This window comes from Falco peregrinus, chromosome 1, assembly GCF_023634155.1.
Source record: "Falco peregrinus isolate bFalPer1 chromosome 1, bFalPer1.pri, whole genome shotgun sequence".
Classification (NCBI taxonomy): Eukaryota; Metazoa; Chordata; class Aves; order Falconiformes; family Falconidae; genus Falco; species Falco peregrinus.
In genome coordinates this window covers 51,153,625-51,176,421 of record NC_073721.1, presented here as the reverse complement: position 1 = coordinate 51,176,421, position 22,797 = coordinate 51,153,625, and the positions used below count along the sequence as shown (strand labels likewise).

The following is a 22,797-nucleotide window of genomic DNA, read 5'->3' as shown; positions in this document are numbered from 1 at the left end:
GGCGCCTGCATCCAGCACCCTGTGCACAAGGGAAGGGGGGGGAATCCCTGGAAGAGGCCAGAAGCTTTTGAAGCAGCTGTCAACACAGATCCTTATTAATTTGGGACTGTGCTGCTGCATGGGGTCATGCAAAACTTGACAGAAATCAGATGCAGCTACAGGAATAGAGGTCAGCATGAAGAGAGAAGGGGCACTGGATTAGGAGTACTCAAACAGGCTTATCTCATCTCCCACTCGCACTGAAAAGCAAAGGTTTTACACCAATGCCTTGCGCTTCTGCACTGTGCCACAGCAGTTATTCTCAGATAAACCATTGCAATGCGTGGTAACGTAAATAAGTAAATAAGTGCATGCTTGCCACAGAAAAATTTGTATTAGTGACTTGCAAAATGTGGTGAAGCATTACAAGGATGGCAAAGAAACATATTATGAAGGACCCCTACCTTCACAGAATTAACCCCTTTTTCCCCCACACATGTTCACTCCTGCACTACAGCATACTGACTGTAACTGAGCTGCTATTTTAAGAGCAGTACAAATTTGTCACATTAGAACTCTGAAATTATCAAATAATCTAAAAACAGATTGAATAATATGAAAATAAAAAATTAAGGTCTGAGTGCAGTCCAGCATTATTACACTGTTAGCATATCCCATATACAATGGATCTGCAAACGTTATCTTCCTGGATCTTGAATTCATGTTCTCATCAGCCTCCCAAACAATCTTTGCATTCTTTGCCTATTTTCATCTTTGGTACTTCCACACAGCCACTGATAACCTTTTCTGAAACCTTACACTTCTTCCATTGCCTGCAGATTGAAGAAATCACAGTTCCACCGTGAACCACTTTTGCCCTCAATACACCAGCCTTTGCCCACGGTACAGGAACAGTCACAGCCATTTTCATACTTCAGTCACAATAAGGCAAACAGCCTTATTAGACCACTGCTAACGGTCTAATAAGGCACTTCCACATTAAAGGAGACCTCATTTTCATTTGCTTGAGCTGGTTATTGTAGCATGCTGGTAGTATACTACAGATCTTATATGACTACAGCGGAGCCTGAAAATGGACATGGAGTACTCATTTTCTTTCATTGTTTAATTTCTTAATTGGTTTCCAGGCTGAGTGACCTCTGCAGGTATAGCCAGTCCTCTTGCTGCAGAACGCAGTGCGGGATCAGTCTACTCTGCCTTTCACTTGAACTCCAGAGATGCTTCCAACACATTAGATCCAGGTTACTTCCTTTGTCTCTGCCAAATGTAAATGAGCGGAAGTTTCACAGATTTAAGTGAAATGTTACACTATTCCTTTCTAGCTTACGAAGACAGCAGCAGTAAGTGCCACCAACTGTGCCACAAAGAGATCATCTTTTCCATTCTGATACCAAAACACTGAAACAGAGAAACAACCGATGCTGTCAACTACTCACAAAGCAATTAAAATAACACAACAGAATAACTGTGATACTCTCCTTGCCAGAGCACTCAACCTCCACATTATTTGTATGATTTATTCACCATAAAATCCAAGTTATAGCTCTACAATGCATGTACTAATATTAAGGAACTCAGATCAAGTTTCTTCTATATTCAGTAAGTATGTGAAAGTACTTATGGCAGAACATTTTTAGCTAATCTAATGTGATTCATTCAGATCACATAGGATCCTTCCTGCATGATTTCAGGAGAAACCAAGCTTAACTTCAGGGGCTCTCCTGCCCTCAGAATAAGGTCTTTAATTGCTCCTTGCTAATCCATGCCATCAGAACATAGATATACAAAGGCTGATTCAGTTTTGCTTTAAACTGGCGAATAATTAATTTCTGTTATATTTGTACTTAAGTTGCATCATTGATTTCTATTAGTGATCTTCTACACTTGCAAATTTGATTAAAGCCGTAAAATACGACATATCTGTACAGATAGTGGTAAAATCCAAATTAACACATCGGTTTTCTAGATAAGGAAGTGACATTTCATTTTGTGACCCATTTGTTACTCTAGAACTTAGAGAAATACTGAGTGATGTCTATATATAGAATTTTGTTTTCTTTTCCTATGTTACTGAGGTCAGCATTCAAGATGAGAAATTAAAAAACTGCTGTCTAGCGCAAGAATGTCCAAAATGGATTTTTCTATGAAAAAAAGGCTGCAATTTCAGCTAATGTTGGATTTTTAACATAAATATTAAGACATTGGCTTTCCTGAATGAAAGCTGAATTTTGCTCTAAACAAGCAAAGGAAATCAGCTCCCTAAATCTCTGTCAATTATGAAAGCAATTAATAGAATACCCGCTTCTGACAAACTAACTCAGAACTCATCCCAGTGAAACAGAAGTAGGACTGTTAAAAAGAAAGCACTCCAAGCAGATAATGCCACAAATAGCTCTGCTGAGAGCGTTCTTTGTTGGGGGGAGGACTGAATTACTCTCGCCAGCTGATACACTACATTCACTCATGAACCTTTAACATGAGGATACACACTCAGAAGTCTCTGTATATCCATTCTTTAAGATATTGGGGGGGGGCGGGGGGAAGATGACAAAAAGCATTCTACCTTGGTGATGAGAATTCGGTACTTCTCCACCAGGTGATCGTTGTTGTGACACCCTGCCAGCAACTGCCACACTTCGCCTCTGAGGGCCTCGGGGACACCACTCCTCACCAACGCTGACAATGTCTTCGGCCTCACGCTCAAATTCAGATGCCTGGGTGCAGGGGAAGGCATTGTTACTGTTGTCCAAATACAAATAAAGAAGTACATGAGCAACTGATGTGTAACATCAAACATGACAAATGGCAAGAATTCCAAGACAGTCCATATGTTGCCAGCATCAACTAAAATTCAAGTTATGGAAAAAAAAAACCAAAACAAAACCAGCCAGATTTGGAGAAGTATTTTCCAATCTATTTCCTTAATTTCCATTCCATTTAAACATAATATAAATACATAAAACACTCAACAAACCAAAATGCTCCAGCATAAACTATAACTGGAGGACAGATACCACACTGGGTAAGATTCCGAGCTCAAACTGCACCAAAACAAGAATTAATCTGCAGAGGCATATACTGCTCTCTAGACTTCCTACACCCAAGCGGGCAGGTAACCTTCTAGGTGAGAGAGGGAGAGAAGACAGGCAAACAGAACTATTAAAAAAAATTAAAATAAAACTGCACATGGTTATCTAACTATGTCCAAGCAGGTTCCACTGTACAAGCTAGTCCCATCCAAACATCTTTTTCAAGTGAGACTGGTGATAGCACATAAATTATAGCACTAAGTTGTAAAAACTAAACATACATATAACCTATGCAGTTACAGAAAGTTAAGCTGAACAGTCGATTCGTTGCTTATACATAAAATCCCCAAAAGACAGAGGCCTTAAAGAAAATTCAAATTCTCTGCAGTTATGAAAAAAATACCTTCTAGGTAAAACTATTACAAGGACTGATAGACAAAGCCAGGCAAAAAACTGAACTTGTATCAACTACATTATCTTCTTAACAATAAGCTGATACTTAATAAGGTTTGTTAACAGTCATAATAGATATATGGATGGTAATTTTATACAGACTATGACCCCTTGTTGCCTTTCTCCAGTCTACTGTGTTCCAACACAGCAATCTAGAGACTAACGATGCAGATATTTAAATCACTGTATATTGCACAGAACCTGGTACCATAATGTCCTCCTCCACTTCGTTTTCTCTAAACAGAATCAACTATAATATTTATATAATCATTACATTTATACCAATGTACATTCATATCTATAGACTTAAAGATCATATATTTAGAGAGCATTTATTGTATTTTTATAATATATAATTAATTTTAAAATTTATATAAAATACTTGTTATATCCCAAATACCCAAATTCTTTGTAAAGGCCTACGAAACTGCTTCTGACCTCAGATCAGAACAAGTACAACAGTAATTCCAATGAATAGTCTACATGAACTGTAAAGCTGCAGACTATAAGCCCCACACTAGTAGGTTCTTCCAAACTCTTTCGAAATGAGAAAATTGTGTGACTCAGCAATTACAAAATATGAGCCAAATATTATTTCGAAATCACAACATACCAATGCATTTTTAATTACTATACAAATCTAATGACAGAATTTTAAAAACTAGCACGAAAATACCTGAACTCTGATTTTTTTTATGATTTTCAATCCTCTTATGTTAAAAGCTCAAGGATCATTACTTCCAAATACTCATTTTTAGTTAAGAAGGAAAGCCCTTTAACACATATTAAAGTTGTTGCCAGCATTAGCACAGAAGCACTTCACATCCTCTTAGAGCTGCCAAAACATTTTCAATGGGAGTCAGGTGGCTTAATTATCTTTGAGCCCTTGGAAGAATTACACAAAAAAATTCAAGTTGAAAGGAACTTTCTCACAGCAGCAGATGCATAGAGTTCATCTGTTAAAGATGTTTCTGTAAGTCTAAGAGAGGGAGGGAAAAGGGATCATATATCATTTCACCACAGCCTTCCCCTTCTTACTACCAAATTAGCGCCATATATTAGTTCAAAACCAAACTGGAAGTAAAAGTACTTATTCAAACAAGTACCAAGTAACTGCAGAAAATAAGAAATGCTAAATTGTTGTAATCTTAAAAAGAATCCTGGCTAAGTGGTCACATCAATACTTTTCCTCATCCAAAATGCACGACTTCAGACTAATCTCTGCTGTCCTACTCCTTAGATCCAATATTCTGTTCAGACCTTGGTTTGCTGGACACCACCTGCCCTGCTCCTCAGCAACGTTAAGAAACACAAGGTAACAACTAAAGCCAGAGTCAAAATGCAGCATATTTGAGCTCAAGCTGATGTGGTGCCTGTCATTCCACTTCACAGAAAAAACAACCAAAAAACCAACCCCCAAACAAATAAACAACTGAATTTTGCAATAAACACCATCGCTTTCTTAGAACTGCTCAGGCTACTTCAAGATGAATAAAGGAGCCTTCCTGAAAGGAGGACAGGTGTCGCATTAGCAACTTGACTGTCAAAAAACACTCTTCTTGTAAATTGGCATTTTCTACGAAAAAAAACAGAAGAGCTCGTATACTTCCTTCTTGGCAGGCTCTGGAACCATCTTCCTTTAGATAGGGGAGGAAAAGCATCTCCACTATCCAAGTACAGATCTCCCATATTCTTAAGCTACAGTTACTAAGATATGACAGCTGCAGGAAAAATTGGCTGCGAACTAAATCAGAATTACAAAGAGGAATGGAAGTGATCTATGCAAAATAAAGATAAAGGAAGAGCTATGTTTTCTTTATACTTTGTTAAGTTTTTCTTTAACAAAATCCCAGTGAAACTCACAGAAAAGTAAAATGCTGATTTGAATAGAGAAACACTTAAAGACACAGCACAAGTAAATTTCTATTCAAGCATGCACTCAACAATTAAAATACTCACAATATCCTCTGAAGAAATCTGAAAACACAAAGCCACAGAATAAGGGGGTTTGTGGGGATGAGAGAGGACTAAATCCATACTGATCTCATCTCAACTGGCTTCTGGAAATAGCAACAAAAAGTCCAAGCAGAAGGAGCAAACAGAACACGAGCATTCAGCATGTGATACTGCCACTTACCATTTGGACAGCAGCTCTCCCCACGTCTCGAGAATTTTTTCTGCACACTCTTTGGAAACATCTCCAGAACCACTTAAGAGTGGTTCATCATTGTCTGCCAACAGAACAGAGGAGATCTATGAGACCAACAGTCATCACTCTACCTCTGCAGATTTAAATGCTGCTCTCAGCTGTGTCACTGTGTGGCAAGAGCTCACTCCCCCTCGTCTGGGGGTGCAGCACTGCGTGCCTGACACAGACCGGCAGGAGTAGCCCCTTCTCAGGGGCGCACAGAGATGTGACGAGAGGCAGAAGACAAGCAGCAACATGTGAAATTCTGGGTAAAAATCTCACAAAAACAATTTACCATGAGGGTGGCCAAACCAATACAAGGGCCCAGAGAGGTTCTAGAAACTTCATCATTGGATGACAGTCAAAACCCAACAGCACAAGGTCTTGAACAAGCTATCTGAATTGCCTGAATCTATCTGGCTGGATTCATGGTGAGTGGGACGCACGATTAGAGAGACCCCCAGAGGTCCCTTCCCACTGAAGACTATTTTCCTACCTCCAACTTCTGGAAGACTACAAAAATTCTCAAAGAGCAGAACTTTCTGTATATGAAAAGCTACAATACTCATTGAAGCAAAAAAGACAATAAAATCCATGTGGTGCCACTGAGCAGCCACAGACTTGCCATGCTGTTGCACATCCATGAAAGTCCACAAGGTATTTTACTTTTAATTGTTTTGTACTTTTACTTTACTAGCATTTTTTGGTAACTCCCCTGGCTTAAATTAAACAGCTTTTTGAATGAAACGCGTTCAAAAATTAAGTGGAGGGGGAGGATTAGCATAATCACAGTTAACTCTGTTTGAAAGCAATACTAACTCATGCACTCCTAGATATTTTTAAACAGAGCAAGTATCATATATAAAAACTATATCTCATTGATCACTAGTCAACATTGGTTCTGCACTATTGAGGAAATACATTCTTTTTCATTAAATCTTTCTCAGCTGACACCTGAACTTGTCAGCAAACTCTTGCAATGCTGCAAGTCATACCAACAGTAAACAAAATATGTGTGTGTTCCTGGTCTAGAAGAGAATACCATGGTGGTTTAGTGTCGTGGTTAGAAATTGCTTATGAATCACACATTGCAAAAGAGTTAATTTTCAAACCACTACCTCCTCCCGCCACCCACCTCCCCCAGAAAAAAAAGAAAAAAAAAGAAAAAAGGAAATTAAAGCACAGGAATGAAACAATTCAGTCAAGGTCACATAGAAGACCAGTAGAAAAAGTTACAAGCAGAAACTCAAGTCATCTGCATTTCAGCTCAGAGCTGCAAGGCCAGATGTTTATATACTCAGAACTAGCCCATATTTTGGCTTCAGAGAATTTTTAGAAAAATGAATACAGATCTTGAAAATGCATGAAGTTTCAAGCTGGGTAAGTCCTGGTACAGTTTTGTGTATTACAGATGTCTATACTCGCCCCTTCACTAAAGCATGATGCACGCTAATATTTCCAAATAATACCAGCTTCTCATCTTCACTCTCAAATCTGTTCACAGCTACTCGGGGAGGGGCAGAAGCTACATGATAATCCCAAATTTTTAACAGCCTCTTTTCACATTGTTCCAAATATATCAGAGTGGAGGCTTCAGAGGCCTGGGCTGAGAAAAGCACAGACACAGAAGTGTCAGACAAGGGAGAGGCTGATCCAGGAATGCGGGGGTACTGGTTATTGAATACTTAACAGCATTAAAGCAAGAAAAAAAAAAACCCCAAACAAAAAACATCAGCAGGCCAGATTCCAACTGGAAAGGATTCAACTTGTTTCATAACTACATTATTTACCAACCGTCCTTTCCCTTACAGTATGCAAAGCATACAATCCACTCCTTACCTTCCTCTTCATCATCCTCTGGAGGAGAAGGAATCATGGAGCCCTGTGACCCTGACTGGGGCAGGTGAAGCGAGGGGCTTGCTGTAGTTTTTCTTCTCTCCCTCTCTGATTCACTTTCTAGGCACACAACCTCATACAATGTGTCGGAGTTGTTCTTTCTGTCCTTTTGCTTTATCTAGGAAACAAATTTCATTTTCCTGAGAAAAGCCGTGCAAATGCTCAGATTAGTGCGTGTAAGGCTCTGCCTTCTCTTTCTGGCATATGAGAGCTGAGAAATAATTTTTATCACAACCTCCAGCGAGGAACGCTCAACCCTTGCAGCACCCAAGGCATCGCGCACACCTGCAAGCGCCTCTGCCCCTCACACCCTCGAACAAGCCGCACACTTCCACGCCAGAGGCGTGAGGAAGATCTGTTCTAGCTGGAGCAGGAGCCTTACTCGGGGCTGCCGTCCATGGGTAGCTCATCTGTTCAACCATAAACAGCCTGGACACACACAAAGATTCCTAAAGCTGTAAAAGCATCTGTACAACAAACAGCCTCAAGAGAGGAAGGCTCCTCAACGTGAAGCAACTCTGCCTTTCTTTAAACATCAGTGGAAAACTAAAAGCAAAACCTTTAAAATTATGTCTGATTTCTCTCTTTAACTTTCTGGGGATACTGATGGTGGGAAAAGGACAGTTTTACTAAAAAGCTGTTTATTGTCCCACCATGGCAATTGTCTTTAGCGATGCTTCTAAGTCATCTGTCAGTATACACATGGCTGCAGAAACACAAGCTGTTGAGTCCCAAAGTTTATCATGCAGCCCTGTTTTCTCCTTAATTTTCAATGCCTTGATACCTTCCTTTCAGTTCAAGGAAGGTTTTTCTTTGTGAAGTGGTTCTAAAACTTTAATATAGTCTAAGGATTTATATTTTTTTTTCATAAATGAATAAAAATAGAGTAGAAGAGGGAAGGTGAAGAAAAGAGGGAAGATTTATAATTATATTCTAAGCTCTCAGTGCTCAATTTTATCCTTTGGAGTATTAAAAATGAAGAGAAATGCATCAAAACTAAAAATGACTAAATCACTAAATGTAATCTGAGCAAATAAAATCCCTCTGCTTTCACCATTTCCGAATAAAGAAACACTGCCAAAGAAAGATAAGCCAATTCTACACAGCTGTATTTTTAATAGGCTAATCATGACTCCATAGAAACAGGTTTCCCTTCCAGGCTTATCAGGCAGTACATTCTATATTTGTTACTTCCACTATGAATGTTGATAATCTTCCATTAGTAAACACTGGAAGTTGGATAACCTGACAGTGCCTGTGGAAAAAAGAGAATTAGCTAAGATAAGTCACAATGCCTGTGAATTTGGTAAGACAAAAGATACAGAATTAGCGAAGTAAGATAAGCTTCCTTTAAACTGCCAAACAGAAAAAGCAACTTTTAGAGGCTATAGAATATTTATAGCCCAACAACTTTCACTGTTCAACATCTCCATTGTTCACCTCAAAAATATCCTAAACAAAAAGACTGATTTAATCTGTGAAGAATTTTTCTAACTTAAATTTTGAAGGAAATTCTGAAGAAAAGTTTCCAAAATGTTTATTCATGCTTTACATAAAGACTAGGACATACACAAAAAAGAATCCTTAGTAAACCTTTACTCTTTATTACTACCAAGATGCCATTATTTGCTAGCACTGTCAGAGAAGTGCAAAAAGAACTAAGAAAAGCCTCTTATTTCATTCAAAACCTCTCTCTCAAAAAAAAGAATTTATCAAGAAATCAGGACTCCAACCTCGCTTTTTTGGGCTGCGCCCAGAATTATTCAATCTTGAGAGTGCATGTAACATCCACATTGTTACCTATGTATTTCTATTTCTTTAAAAAGGACTCTCTTTTCAGAACAATAATTTCTAAAGCAGGAGGATGGCAGCTACTTCAAGTATATCTCTTTAGTGACTTGGACCTTCAACTTTCCAGCCTTATTTTGAGAGTAAGTTATTGCTTTGTACTGTTACTTGGAATATCCTGGACAGAAATAATCCTTTACTTTTCAGTATATAGGATAAAAAAGTAAGGTGGAAAAAACAGTACAGGGTTTTTTTTAAAGTTCTAGGGATTTTCTGTGGTTGCTTGGATTTTTTTTTTCCTCAGGGCAAACCTGGGCTGTGTGTGAAATCTCTGCTTCCAACCACGTGCAAAGGGGAAGATAGCTTTCCACCAAAAATCTCTTTTACCTCCTAATTTCATGTGGATGTTTGTTCATGTAAAAAAAAAAAAAAAGTTGGATTTGTATGATAAAAATCAATGTAGTGACATATCAGATATAATGTCACCAGGATTATATTAAAGCGTTTTTTAATTTCAACCCTTAATTTTCACATACTTACCCTACTAAACCATTATTGCAAGCTACTCAGCATCACCCCAGTATGCAGATAAATCCTCTGTTCCTTCTACTTCTGTGGTTTGGCTGGGAAATCCATAAGCCTCTACGTAACTTCACAACCTCATCAAAGCTACCAAAATTTGCTTTGAAATGAGGACACCCAGCTTTTTGTGGGAACTTTAGATAGCCACCACAATTAGCATAATGAAGGACAGCTTTTCTAAAATTAAAAAGCATTTATTGTACTTCTTTGACCCAGAAGCAAAATGTTGAAATATGAACATTAGTAAACATTTTACCAGTCATAGAGAGGAAAAGACCAGAGTGAAATTCTGATCTGCCAATGGGCACTAATAACTACAATTTATCTTTACCACCAATGCACTTGTATTTATTCAGTATTACACCACAAACCTACCTCTCAAGTATCAAAACAATATAACTGACCATACCACAGCTATATTTGAAAAATAAACTTGCCAAATGCCAAAGTAACTGTAGATTATATTTTTTTTTTAAAGCGTTACCTGTTTCAATTTCAGAAAAAAATTTTCAGTAGAGCTACGTTTGCTGAAGGGCCAGAACAATCTCTCATTAGGTGAACAAACTCTGACTTTAGTCTCCAAAATGAATCGAACAGGTTCCTGAACCTCAGTTATCACCAAATCCACAGCGGTAGTCATGAACAATACTTTATCTAGAGAAAAAAACCAAAGTGATAGTATTAAAGAAATTTCATACAAAATATTTCACAATATTTTTCTTACTAACATGAAAGAACAAAAGAAACTTTTGCAGAATACAATTTCCCCCCTAATTTAACAACTCAAAAACCTAGAAGTTTCAAAACAGTAAAATAAGATGACTAAGCACTATACCCTAGAGAATAAGGAAACTTAAGTCTTCAAGCCAAGAAAATTATCTTGTTAAAAGAGAATAAAATTTTTACTTTTTCAAATCCCAGTGAAATGTATCAAAAATCTTAATTAAACATTATAAAGGGTCTATATACTTAACTCCATGGAGCAGATCTCTTGCCATATAACCTAACTACATTCTAATTGTTTTTTGGTTTTAGAAGTTACTGTGACGACATTTAAGTCCCACCATATTAAAAGTAGCATTTAAGACCATCTCAGCTGTGAGATTCAGAAAGTTGGCTATACAGTATGATGCTCCAAAAGGAGGCAACTGGATTCAGTGACCTATGAGATCTCTTCTGGTCCTAAATGATAAATGGTGTCCTTCAGGCAGGATGGCATTCAATCTAGTAATAGATTGTACCCAGCTGTACTCAGCAGCTGACTCCCATGACTTTTCCCAGTTCCCATTAACTTCCCCAATCTCTGGCATGCAACTGTGACAATAGATTGAAAAGATGATAATTCAGCTGACATCTTAAAAGAAGCAATGACAGATCGGTTTCAGGGCTCAAGAGCAATGCAGCATCAGCTATTTACAGATTAAAACACTCCCAACTGTATTTTCAAAGGTACGGGAATCCTTCTTTTTTAATTAGTATCTTGGGATTCAGAAAAATCTGAACTGACCACAGAAACTAAGCAAAGAAATCTGCAGTAGTTATTCAGTACAATTCTTGATGGGATTCTTACGAAGACATAATGGTGTGCAAAGCATCTGCATCCTGTCCTCACACCTACACAGCCTCCTACTAGGATACAGTTACTGCTACAAGGTATTATTGAACACAGGAGTTTTCTTCCAGCCTTCAGTTTTGCTTAGGTATTCACGTTACATCTGGCATCCTACTTTCATACTATGGGAGATTCTCAGAAAGTCTTTTTGCAGGATTCATCTTAAAGACAGAATTGATCCGATGCCCAGTGTGTGAGTCATTTGTCCTGGCTAGGGATAGCATCTGGCACAGTTCATACCTTTTGGCGTTTCTTCATTTACAAACTGGAAGTGCGGAGATTTTTGATTCCAGCTCCCAGTGATCACATATGATTTCCCATCAGAACTTTTACCCATGGACTCCTGGAAACAAGGTAAGTTTATGTATTTTTATTTAAATGAAAGAAATCTCTATATTATGAAGTCTCAGCCCCAAAAAACAGCTACTGCACTGGCAAGAGAAGGGGAAGTGTCTGAAATCCATGTGACATAGTTCTGTAACAGACATCATTTCTGAAGAACAGATTTCCAATGCAATCTTTGGTCTCCTTGCTGATAACACAAAAAGGCCAATTCATAATAATTGTTATATATATGTATATGGTATGAACATGTGTCTAGTGAGACCTGAAGACCAATAGCTCAATTTGGAGGTGCCCATTTGACACAACTTTCAGCTCACAGAGGCGTAGGTAAGATCACAGCCAAGTACTTTGAAGCACAGGACTCCAAGCTACAAAGGCTTTGCTTTTTTGTTGCTGTTTGGGACAAAAAAAAAAAAAAAAAAAAAAAAAACCACACAAAAAAACCAAACAAAAAAAATCAGGGGGAAAAAGTCCCCACAAACAAGAAAAGAAACACCTTTTCACGCTTCTTTTAAGTTGTTCTGGAAAACCCAAGGCAATCCACTCATTCTGGTCTCACTTCGCATCATTCAGTCTCTGACTGACAGCTGCCTGAGCGGTAAAGCATTTAAACATATAAGGCTTTAATCATGAACTTAGGGATGTAGTTCATTGCCTCTTAATACAAGAAAACAAATTAAATCAGAACACCCTCCTACAAGCTGCTGAACTTGTAAAGTTGGCAGATATTTCACATCAACACACCTTCTACTTCGCTATCATACTTTAATACCCAGACATGCTTCAGTTTACCCTAAGCAGCTATTTTCTAAAATAAATTTTATTCTAAAACATCTTGAGATCCAGCTTTATTCAGCATTAAAAACACATGTTATTCAGGTATTCAGAATCAAGTCAATGTTTTATCTTTAGTGTTCAGCCTGCCTGTTTTCCCACCAACCTCATTTTCTGGGCAATTCAAAGCCTGGTATAAAGCACAATTTTCACGTAGCATTGTACCTTTTTGGCTACTCACAACTGTAACGAGCATGTACTTCATAAATATCAGCAAGTTTGTTTTCACAACACACGTGTGGTCAGATGATCTCTATCATCATTTTATAGATGGCAAAGTGAGTCATAAAGTAGAGCTCTCTAACTCTCAGTGTTAAATATGAAGCCACTCGGGCCTCAACTTTTATAGTAGTAAGTACGCTGTAAAACTTTTTATGTTCAAAGTACGGCTCTTCAATATTCAGCACTTCCAAAAGTAAGGTTCCATGTTTCTTTCTTTAGGCCCCAAACCAAAACCAGCCATAACTGACTGCAAAACCAGGCAACTCCCCTGACCAAGCATCAGGACATACTCTTAATTCCGTAGCAGAGGCAGGGGTTCAACCCAGCTGCCCAAAGCCTCACCCTCCACAGCATAAGCTACAGCATCAATCCCCATCAACAAGTGTGCTTAAACGTCTAAATCTTTTTTGTCTATCCTGAGATCGTGCACAATCATAATAAAAATTATTACTGAATATTGTTAATGAAAGATCCTTACCAAATCCAAAAGGTGCATGTCACCGCTCCGAACATCTTTCCCACGGCTAAGGAGAAGGCCGAAACATCTGCAAACCCAGACAAAAAAATTAAATTGCAAAAGTTAGACTTACTCGTAAACAAACTATTAACATTCCTCGTCTAAATATTCGCTGTCATACATCACAACCAGCCCATGAATCCAGTAACACATGTCAACAAACCTTGACTTTTGAAAGCAGCATCAAGCAAAACAATGTCAAGCCAGTATTACAAACATTGAGTAAGGTTTCATAAGCTTATTTACAGTATGATTTTACCCTGCCTACAACAGCCTGGAAAGTTGTTCCATTATCTTTGTTTGCAAGAAACCAACACTGCTAACAAGGGCTCCCTACCCCACAGGACACCTTGGCCTGCATTCTTCTTCCCTTTTGGTTTTTTTTGGTAGACATATTTGCATAGATTTACCCTTTGATACAGACAAGAATTAGATGAAGCACAAAGACCTGTCTTTTTGAGTTCATTCTGCAAAAACTTGCGGCCCACAGTGATGTATTGCACCCCAGCCCCCAGTGTACCACACTGTCCTGCACTACATTTCTGACAGCAAAGGCTAGGAGAAGCGGCACCTTTTCTCTATAGTACGAGCAGCACTGAACTCTGTCAGTAGTCAAAAACTGCTGTTTATTTTTAAGCAGTGAAAGACTTGAAGTCTGGGCTCTCCCCTTCCCTACACAGATGCTTCATGTTCCAGAATTCCAGACTGTGGCAGGTGCAAAGTGCACTTAATTGTCAGATGCCACAAGGAAAGCCTCAGCATTTAAGACAAACTGGCCACTGCAAATAAAAGCATGTATGTTTTTTAAGAAAGGTTTTGAAATGGATATTTAGAGGGGATGTGACCTCTGATTCTGCAACCAGATATGTGGAAGATTTGCCTGTGCCTGCATTGTGTCCCCTGCCACACATGTGCTGAACAAACCAATCTGATCTTCTGCGCAATCCCACTCAAGAGAGATGGGCGGCGTTAAATTATACAAATGGAGTGTGCATAAAACAATTACTAATCTGCTGCCTCAGAGGAAAGAACGCAAAACATCAAACCGATAAAGAATTAAAAATAATAATCAGCGAACATACCTCTCAATAGCAAGTTCTTTATTAGTTGTCTGTTGGACATAAATCACTATCTTCTTATCAATTCCTTGGCGGAGTTTAAAGCATTGCCTGTCCTTGTCTTTGGGAACTGCACTGTTATTTATCAGGAAAGGAAAAAAAAACTCAGATCGTCATTTATCTGTATTCCTTGCATGCATCAAAACCAGCATCAGACACTTGGGTGAAGCCAGCTTCTTACACAAAAGCACTCAAGACCTTCCTTCCTTGCACAATGAAACCAGCAATATGAAAGAAAGTGCAACATAATTAGGTGAAAACCAAGGACAGTTTTCAAAACATACACTGTGACTTTCTACTGCGTGGCATAGTGTTGTGAGACTTCCAGCAGCACTTCAAGAAAGTTTCTAAATACTGATTCCCCATGTAACCTGCCAGTATTATCTGTAAGCAATTACTTATAAGAAACTCCATACTGCTTGCTTTCACAAGGGACGCATCTGCCATGGTACATGATAAACCACCAAGCCAAGAGAGCGCACCAGCCTTTAGACTACTTCCCTTATTTTTTCTCTACAGAGCCCCTTCTCCTAAATGCTGCAAAGAGACCCCTGAATGCCAATATGCACCCTAAAGTTTTAGCACCAGCATTGCCTGCTGAGCAGCGTAATTGCACTAAACACTGGACAAACTCAGCCTGTTGGGTTTTGACTTTCTAAGTCAACCACATGTTCACTTTTCCCATGGATATATAAATAATCCTTATTTTATTTCAGACTTTCAAACTACGCATTGTCCCTCGCAGGAGCTGAAAGCGGACTGTGGAGCACTGCCCATAGTTTAACACCTCCAACGCCATCTGGGTTTGTATTCTGGCAGCAGGTGCTTACCCCAGCCAGGGAATGGCAGTCTGCCTTTAACTGGCCGCAGGAGTTTTGTCTGCGTGGCCAGGACATGGATTTCCACATTTACAGCCAGTACGTGCGGTCAGAGCTCATTTTCCTGGCGTGGCAGAAGTGCACTAGTAGTGACCCAGGGTGATGAGCGAAGGCAGATGAGCCGAGACAGGTTCTGGTACATTAAGAATTGAGATCAGAGACTGAGTATGTGGAAAGCGTTCTCCCAACTTCCAGGTCTGCACACCAAGGGGCAGTGTCAAACTGGTTCAAGCTTGCTATTTGAACCAAACCCTGTGCTGCACACCCAGCGTGGGTACGATTCTGCTTAGCTGGAGGCAAACATCCGCGTTTCTTCACCTTGTACAGGGTAGGTACATAGTTTTTAAACAAATGCCCTGTTCCAGCCCTAATGCAACTGTGGTTTTGTGGCTGAAAAGGTCTTTAGATACATCCCCACAGCAAAGGCTGTGGTTCAGCCTACCCAGGCTGGTTAGAACTGAAACAGCTCTTCCTTCTGGAAACCATGTAAGCATCAGATCCCAGGCTGGCTTACGCAGGCTGCACCACTGTGGCCATGCTGACATTGGTACCGAGCCAGCAAGACTGAACTTCAGCAGGCGCATCCCTGTGCGCCACAGCCACGCTCCCACCCACCACAGACCCCAGCAGCTGCTGCTGCACCCAAGCCCCAGATCCATCAGCACCTTTCAGCCTCAGAGCCTCAGCCAAATCGTTTTTCACTTTCAACACTTGAGCAGTCCTCTGGAGTGCTGAATAAATACTGGATTGTTAAATGGGATTTATTTATTTAATAAATAAAACTTGAGCTGAATGTAAATCCAAGAAGAGAAACATCTCTGAAGCTGTGGCTAGGAGCCAATGCGCTCAACAAGTCAGAGCATTTGGCAGACACGCTGTACTGAAATAAAGGCACTTCAGCAATTACAGAACACTATAAATGGTTACATAATACATCTAAGGGCACTATGTATAGGCTAAGCAGACAAAATCTTTTTAGCATAAACTAAAAAAGGTCTTTTTAGAAACCAAGGTTATCCAGCATCAGACTTAACATGAAAACATTAGCTGATACAATGTGAAAATCTGCTCTAATACTCTCAACTTACACCACCACTTGCTAGTAACACCTGGCTCAGGAAAAAAAAATGGAGGAAAAATTAAATTAAATTTTGAGAACTTGGTCAGGAAACAGAACCCATTAGAAACAGAGGCAAGCTTTGTTCATAAAGCTTTTTTGATACTGATGAAGAAACACTGCTTTACAGATCAGAACAGCTGAGTATTTTAATGAAACAATCATAGCAAACCCAAGGAGAACTAGTATTGATGATCTTTGATAATAAATTGGAATTCTGCCTTCTTTTCTGCTCTTAATAACTAATCCAGAGATCAATCCTAAGACATCACAGGGAAATGGGTACAGATGAAGGATTTATCCTTCATATTCTTAAAATGTATGATGTAACTAGAAGTTGCAATCACAAGGAGGAATACAGCAAGCTGGGTTTCTACTAGGATAAAAACAACAGCACATCTACATAAGGAATGCCATTCAAGAAATTTGCCTTTCCTGGGCAGCACTGGAAGATTTCAGCTTGAACTATGCAACTGCAATAATACCAAGGCACCATCATGTAAAGAGGAAAAAGTCCATCAGGGATGGTTTGTTCTGTTACACTTTGCTCTCAAACTTCCCTAGAGAATTCTCTTTGTTCAACATATTTAAGAAAGGCTGAATTGAATTTATCCCATTCACGGAGCAAAAGCAAACCTAATGACCAAAACTAAAATGCAAAGTGATCTTTACATTCCAATATATTAGAACCTTCTGCCTCTACACAAATATCTTTCCTATGACTGTAAGTAAACAACTATTTAAGAAAAGGGTTTAATTAATATTATTTAGTATTATTATTGAATTTTTATATTTTGAATTTTAATATTGAATTATTATAAGAGAGTGTCTCTAATTCAATTATCACAAATTCATGACTGTATAGTTGTTTTCTGACATCGGGTTGCATACAGACCCAGATGTCTGGAGACAAAAACCACATTATGGACAACTACACCTTTATTTAGTTCTGGAAGAGCAATGTGGGAAGACGTTTGAGATTTCAATCATCAAGCTCTCAGCTGATGAAGCAGTAATAGCCCTGCACTAGATATTAAAAGTAAACGTGACTTGTGATGAACAGATTTGACTGAATGTTTCTCTGAAAAGTAACTTAAGTTTTTAGGATCAGAAAAATTATCTAAAAATTTGAATTTTTCAGAGTTTCTAGTTTTCTACACCTTCTTTCATGAGACATTATTAAAAACATGTATGCTTACGCCTCCTGCAGTATTCACACAGTATTCACCTTTGAAAATCTGGCCGAAAACAGACACAACGCTGGATCTGAGAGCACAGTCACAATGATGCATTTTCAGCTTCAGCAGCAATTTAGCTGAACACAACTTAAAAAGCATTGCAGAGAAAAGGGTTTAAAGACAAAAGAAAAATACCAAATGGAAAAAGCACTCTGCAGGTAGCACCAGGTTCAGTTCAACAACCAAGATGAAATAGTCCACACGGTCACCACTGTTTTACTTCCCAAAAATGTTTTGTCTGGGATTCCTCTAAACTAGAATAAGAAACTTTAAAAAAGGGGATTTAGGGACCACCGCAGGCTCACACTCTCTATTCACTCACTCTCCAACAGAATCAGACACTGTATGCACAGGAATGAAGAAGCTATACCTGAAATAGCCTTTCCCATCATCTTCTTTGATTTCCAGTGACACAGAGAAGGTGAAAATATCACTGTCTGGAGTCTGTGGGGTGGCAATGGCCGAAAGCGGGGTTTGTTTGGCAGAACGACGGAAGGCAGTGGCAAAGCTGTACAGTATTCGGCTCACCTACATTTAGACAGCACCAAAGAAAGATCAGAAAACTACAGACATACAGAATGCAGCAGCTGAAACCGACCTGAATTTTCACTGAAAAATAGAATGAGAAGTAATTATATGAAAATAATTCATTTTCAGCATCTAATTAACTGCTTTTCTACACTTCTTAGAAGGATAAACTATTAAATGTGTGTTCTTATTTCATATCATATATGATTATAATAATAATTATAATCATAATAATATGATTATATTCATATCATATAGGTTTCTATAATTAACTTGGGGTAGAAACAAGTCCAAAGTGATGAACTACATTACTTCTGAAGTGCCTGAAATACTTCATTTCAGTAATAACATTTACATATACATAAGTATCCTCTGACAAAAAGATTCAACTTACAGCCTCTTGGATTTCACATCGGAAGACATGAATCCTGAAGAGTTCTGCATTGTAGTGGCTTTCAGTGAAAGCAAAGCAATCACTTTCAGGGGTTCCATCATGCCCTCGTACACAGAAAAGGATTTTATAGATTGGGTAATTTGCTATTTCTGTGTTTGTCTGAGGATCTAAAAGTCTGTTAAAAGAGAGAGGGAAAAAAACAAAGCTTGCACCTTTATAAGAATTATTTCAGCCAGATATTAACTTGCAAGCTTTAATAATTCAAGCACTACTGGAGAAAGTACATCACAAAGAAACTAGCTCCTGTCATTTACTGCACAGCTTGACCAGAATAATTATATTTAAATTGAACAGCATAAAAAAGTACAATACAACAGTCATTTCCACAAATAATTTCCCCAAAGTTTTAAGGCCACAGGGTTCCAAAAGCTACACTAATATGCAGCAGTGGATAGCCTCCTCCCTGTTAAGCCTTGTCTATCAGCCATTTTCCAGCTCTACAAACTAAGTATTTCCAAGGCTATTTCCAAAGTGTTCATCAATAAGCACTCCCACTACAGCTTTGGAGACACCTTGGATCATCATAATATTTCATACTGATCCTTGGGACAAAAAATGTCTTTGGTAAACAAACTCAAAGCATCGCTTTTTTCAGATCTCTTTACAACCTGCTTTTTCCTCTAAATGAAATTCGAAGTTGCTCATGTCTCCTTCCAGGTAAACGGGTAGCTTGTTTCCTTTGCTAAAATTAAGTAAGATTAAAATGCACACAGTCACAGAGTACACCTGAGGGAGCTCCATACCTCACCGTTCCTTCAGAGACATTAGGCACTGACAGAGTCACATCTAAAGAAATCTGGCACTGGCTTCGTAAGATGGACATCATCCTGAGGGCTTCCACTTCACTGCGGGGAGCATTCACAGAGGCACAGCCTAAGTAGGTGAGCTTACTAAACACCACGCTGTCCTCATCTGTCATAGGTGTAAAAGGGCTTAAATCCTCACAGTCTAGGGTGAGACACAAAGTTGAAGGTAAGAAGCAAGACAAGGCATACATAAGGAAATTATCAGATTGAGTCATAACTAGCTAAACGACAAAAGCAACCAAGAAACACATCACAGCAAGTCAGGTCAGGCCAATACACTGCAGGGAAACCCTGCCTGAGAGCCAGTTACTGGTGGCAGAGCACAACGCAGCTATCCCAACTCTACAACCAGTTCACTCAGAGGCCTTCTTTTACGTATCAGTGCACCAGTTTTCATTACAGCAGTAAGATTGCACAGACGAGCTAAACAGACCAGTATTTTACACAGCCAGGCAAGTAACCATGACATTTCTGCACACACCTCAAGGCTAGTACAAGTGTTTTCAGGAGAGGACAGCTCAGCATATGTTAGCTCTTGTATCACATAACGTGACATTTACCACACTAGGTGATTATAACGGGAAAAACGGGGAAAGGCTGGTGGACACACCCATACCTACATTCTCCTTCCTTTCCCCACAGAAAGCTAGCTCATTCTTGATACCACCAGGCATTTCCCCCCCCCCCCCCCTTTTTTTTTTCCTAACCTCCCTGGGATGGTTTCACTGGCAAACTCATTTCTGGTTTCTGGAGTCCTGCCACCAACACGGGGTTAATGGTAGAGGATGCTGAAGCTTCAAGGACAACAGGTTCTTCCCCATCTCCATCAGTTCTAACTTCTTCTCCATGGTCCCGGTCACTTGACTGATCTTCCATGGGTGGGTCCATCAGCACGTCTTCAAGCTCCCTCTGCAGCTGCTGTTCGCTTCCATTCCCCACAATCTAAGAGCCACAAACAGAGTTGGGACACAAAAAAAGACTGTTCAAATGAAAAAAAACAAACAAACACCAAACCAGAAAAACAACCCCCTCAGGCACAGGGTCATTCATATGGCTTTTTCTGCCAACCAAAGCAGCAGTTAACAAATTTAACGTAGTTGCAACTGTAAACACAAACTGTAACATGCTTTAACAAATCAACAAGCTCAAAGCAGGAATTTTCTAGCACTGGGAAAAGTGAGATTACTTTCAAAGTAGTCTTTAATCACCAACTACAAAGACTAGCTTATGACGGAAGAAACTTAGAGCTGGCCACAGCCCAATGGTCCATAACAATTCTCAGAACAGTACCAGAAAGGGCCAAACATAATTAAATATGCTATGTGGTCCATGGGCAAGATAGCAAGGTTTCACGACGAGAAGAATCTGGAACAGGATCCTGCCATCACGCTGAGGAGAAGAGGTAGTGTTTTAATTCCTAACACTCATCTACAGCCTGACTTGGCTCACTGAAGTCAATGTGAAAGCATGAAGCAACCTAAATGGTGCAAAATTACGTCCTAAGCTAAAAAGAGCACGAAGACATTAATTTCAGGAAACTCTTAGGTACTGTATCTGAGGAAACCCTTTGTCTATTCTTCTGCAATTATTTGGGAAGTGACTGATGCTTTACGTAGTTTAGAAATCACACATGGAAATGAGTTTACAGAAGTGTTTTACCAGATGGAAGTCAGAGAAAGGTACTTTGTTCCAACACTTGAGCTGCTGCTGGTTATTATTGTTGGCACCAAACCTCAACCCTACGAGCAGATACGCATTTCTATATCCTTATGCATCTGTAAGCTTACCGACTTAAGACACTACACGCAAGCTAATAAAATCCAAATTGTGCAACTAGCCCAAGTTCTTAAAAAGAATGTCAATGAAATCTTACTAAAGAAAACTTTCTTTTTAAAAAAAATCTGTAAAATAGGATGGTAAAGAAAGAAAGTAGTTAAAAACAGGAGGAAGAACACAGAGCAGACTGAAACCTGCCCGTAACACAATCTCAGTATTAAAGCAAATTCCATCTGCCTCAAAACTAGCATCTCACGGTAGAAAATTAAATTAACTCGAAAGTACCTAAAGGAACCACCCAGGTTCTCACATTTTAACTGTAAATATATCAACCTGAAGTCCAGCTAAGATAGCTGGAGTAACACTGGAACAGATAATAGAACGCCTTCATGTAGGCAGATTAGCCTTACAAATAATTAAATGTACCGAGTAAAACATCAGATGTCACTTAAATATTTGTATGTGCATTTCCACCAGGCATATCTCAGGAATAATTACAGTAAGATTAGAGGTTTCTCAGCCAAGTCAGAATTCTGACATATGGTTACATCCTTCACATCCCCAAAGACAGACAAACTTCTCAGTTTAGAGGGGAAAACAAAGAAACATGAAGCTTACTTACTGTCTTCTCTTTCACACTCAGACTCACAATCTCCAAATAATTATCCGTATCTGCAGCCTCTATCTGCATTGCACTAAAGGTGCAAACTGCATATTAGTTTTCTGGTGAAAAATAACTAATGCACAAGAATATTAACAAAGAACAGAAACTTCTGACCTGGAATTACTCTAGAATAGAGCAAAATACAATTACTTTAAGAGAAGAGAAGTTCCAGATCCCTATTCTTCAGAAGAAAGTAGGCATAACATGAAATTCACAAGTCATGAAAAAAAAAAAACAGCAAGCACACAAGATCCTAGAGGCAGAAGAGACATTAAAAAAGTAATAACCTAGCAACTGGTTTACTACAGAATCTAAACAGCAGCAACAAAAACCTGTGAGATGTTTATGCTCTTGAAACTCATGCTCAAAGTAATTTTTTAGTATGGATTAAAATACATCCACGTACCATCTGGGATCATCTGCCAGGAGCAGGACAGAGTAATTGCCTTACTCAGCTGTACATCCATAGAAGCATCAATAACTAGTTATAGGATTCCACAGATTTGCATTTTCCTCCCAATAATTTTAGTATTCATTTGCACAATTCATCATGGAAGCAATGGAAAATCTTGTACAAGCATGTGGTCAAAGGCATAATCCTTTTAACTATCAAGTTGATTACTCAGGTCCTTGCAGGCATTTGTCAGAAAGGTGATGATGATGATGGAAGATGCACCATACTACTTTACTGCACACAGTTTACATGTCTTGCAACAAAATGTAATGAATCAACTATGATGTCCTGCCAGCGC

General features: G+C 39.0%; 1 protein-coding gene across 2 annotated transcripts in view; it reads right to left on the bottom strand.

Annotated features, from left to right (window-relative positions):
• Positions 1-22,797, bottom strand: part of RABGAP1 (RAB GTPase activating protein 1) — a 74,220-nt gene that overhangs the window by 40,386 nt on the left and 11,037 nt on the right. For both annotated transcript variants that reach the window (XM_055793721.1, XM_055793722.1), the window contains 11 exons: positions 20,313-20,547; positions 19,543-19,747; positions 18,740-18,914; positions 18,188-18,345; positions 14,549-14,659; positions 13,428-13,494; positions 11,789-11,891; positions 10,421-10,590; positions 7,510-7,684; positions 5,620-5,713; positions 2,564-2,714 (listed from right to left, as the gene is read on the bottom strand). In XM_055793721.1, coding sequence (XP_055649696.1) covers positions 2,564-2,714; positions 5,620-5,713; positions 7,510-7,684; positions 10,421-10,590; positions 11,789-11,891; positions 13,428-13,494; positions 14,549-14,659; positions 18,188-18,345; positions 18,740-18,914; positions 19,543-19,747; positions 20,313-20,547 — 1,644 coding nt within the window. The remainder of the gene's footprint in view (positions 1-2,563; positions 2,715-5,619; positions 5,714-7,509; positions 7,685-10,420; positions 10,591-11,788; positions 11,892-13,427; positions 13,495-14,548; positions 14,660-18,187; positions 18,346-18,739; positions 18,915-19,542; positions 19,748-20,312; positions 20,548-22,797) is intronic.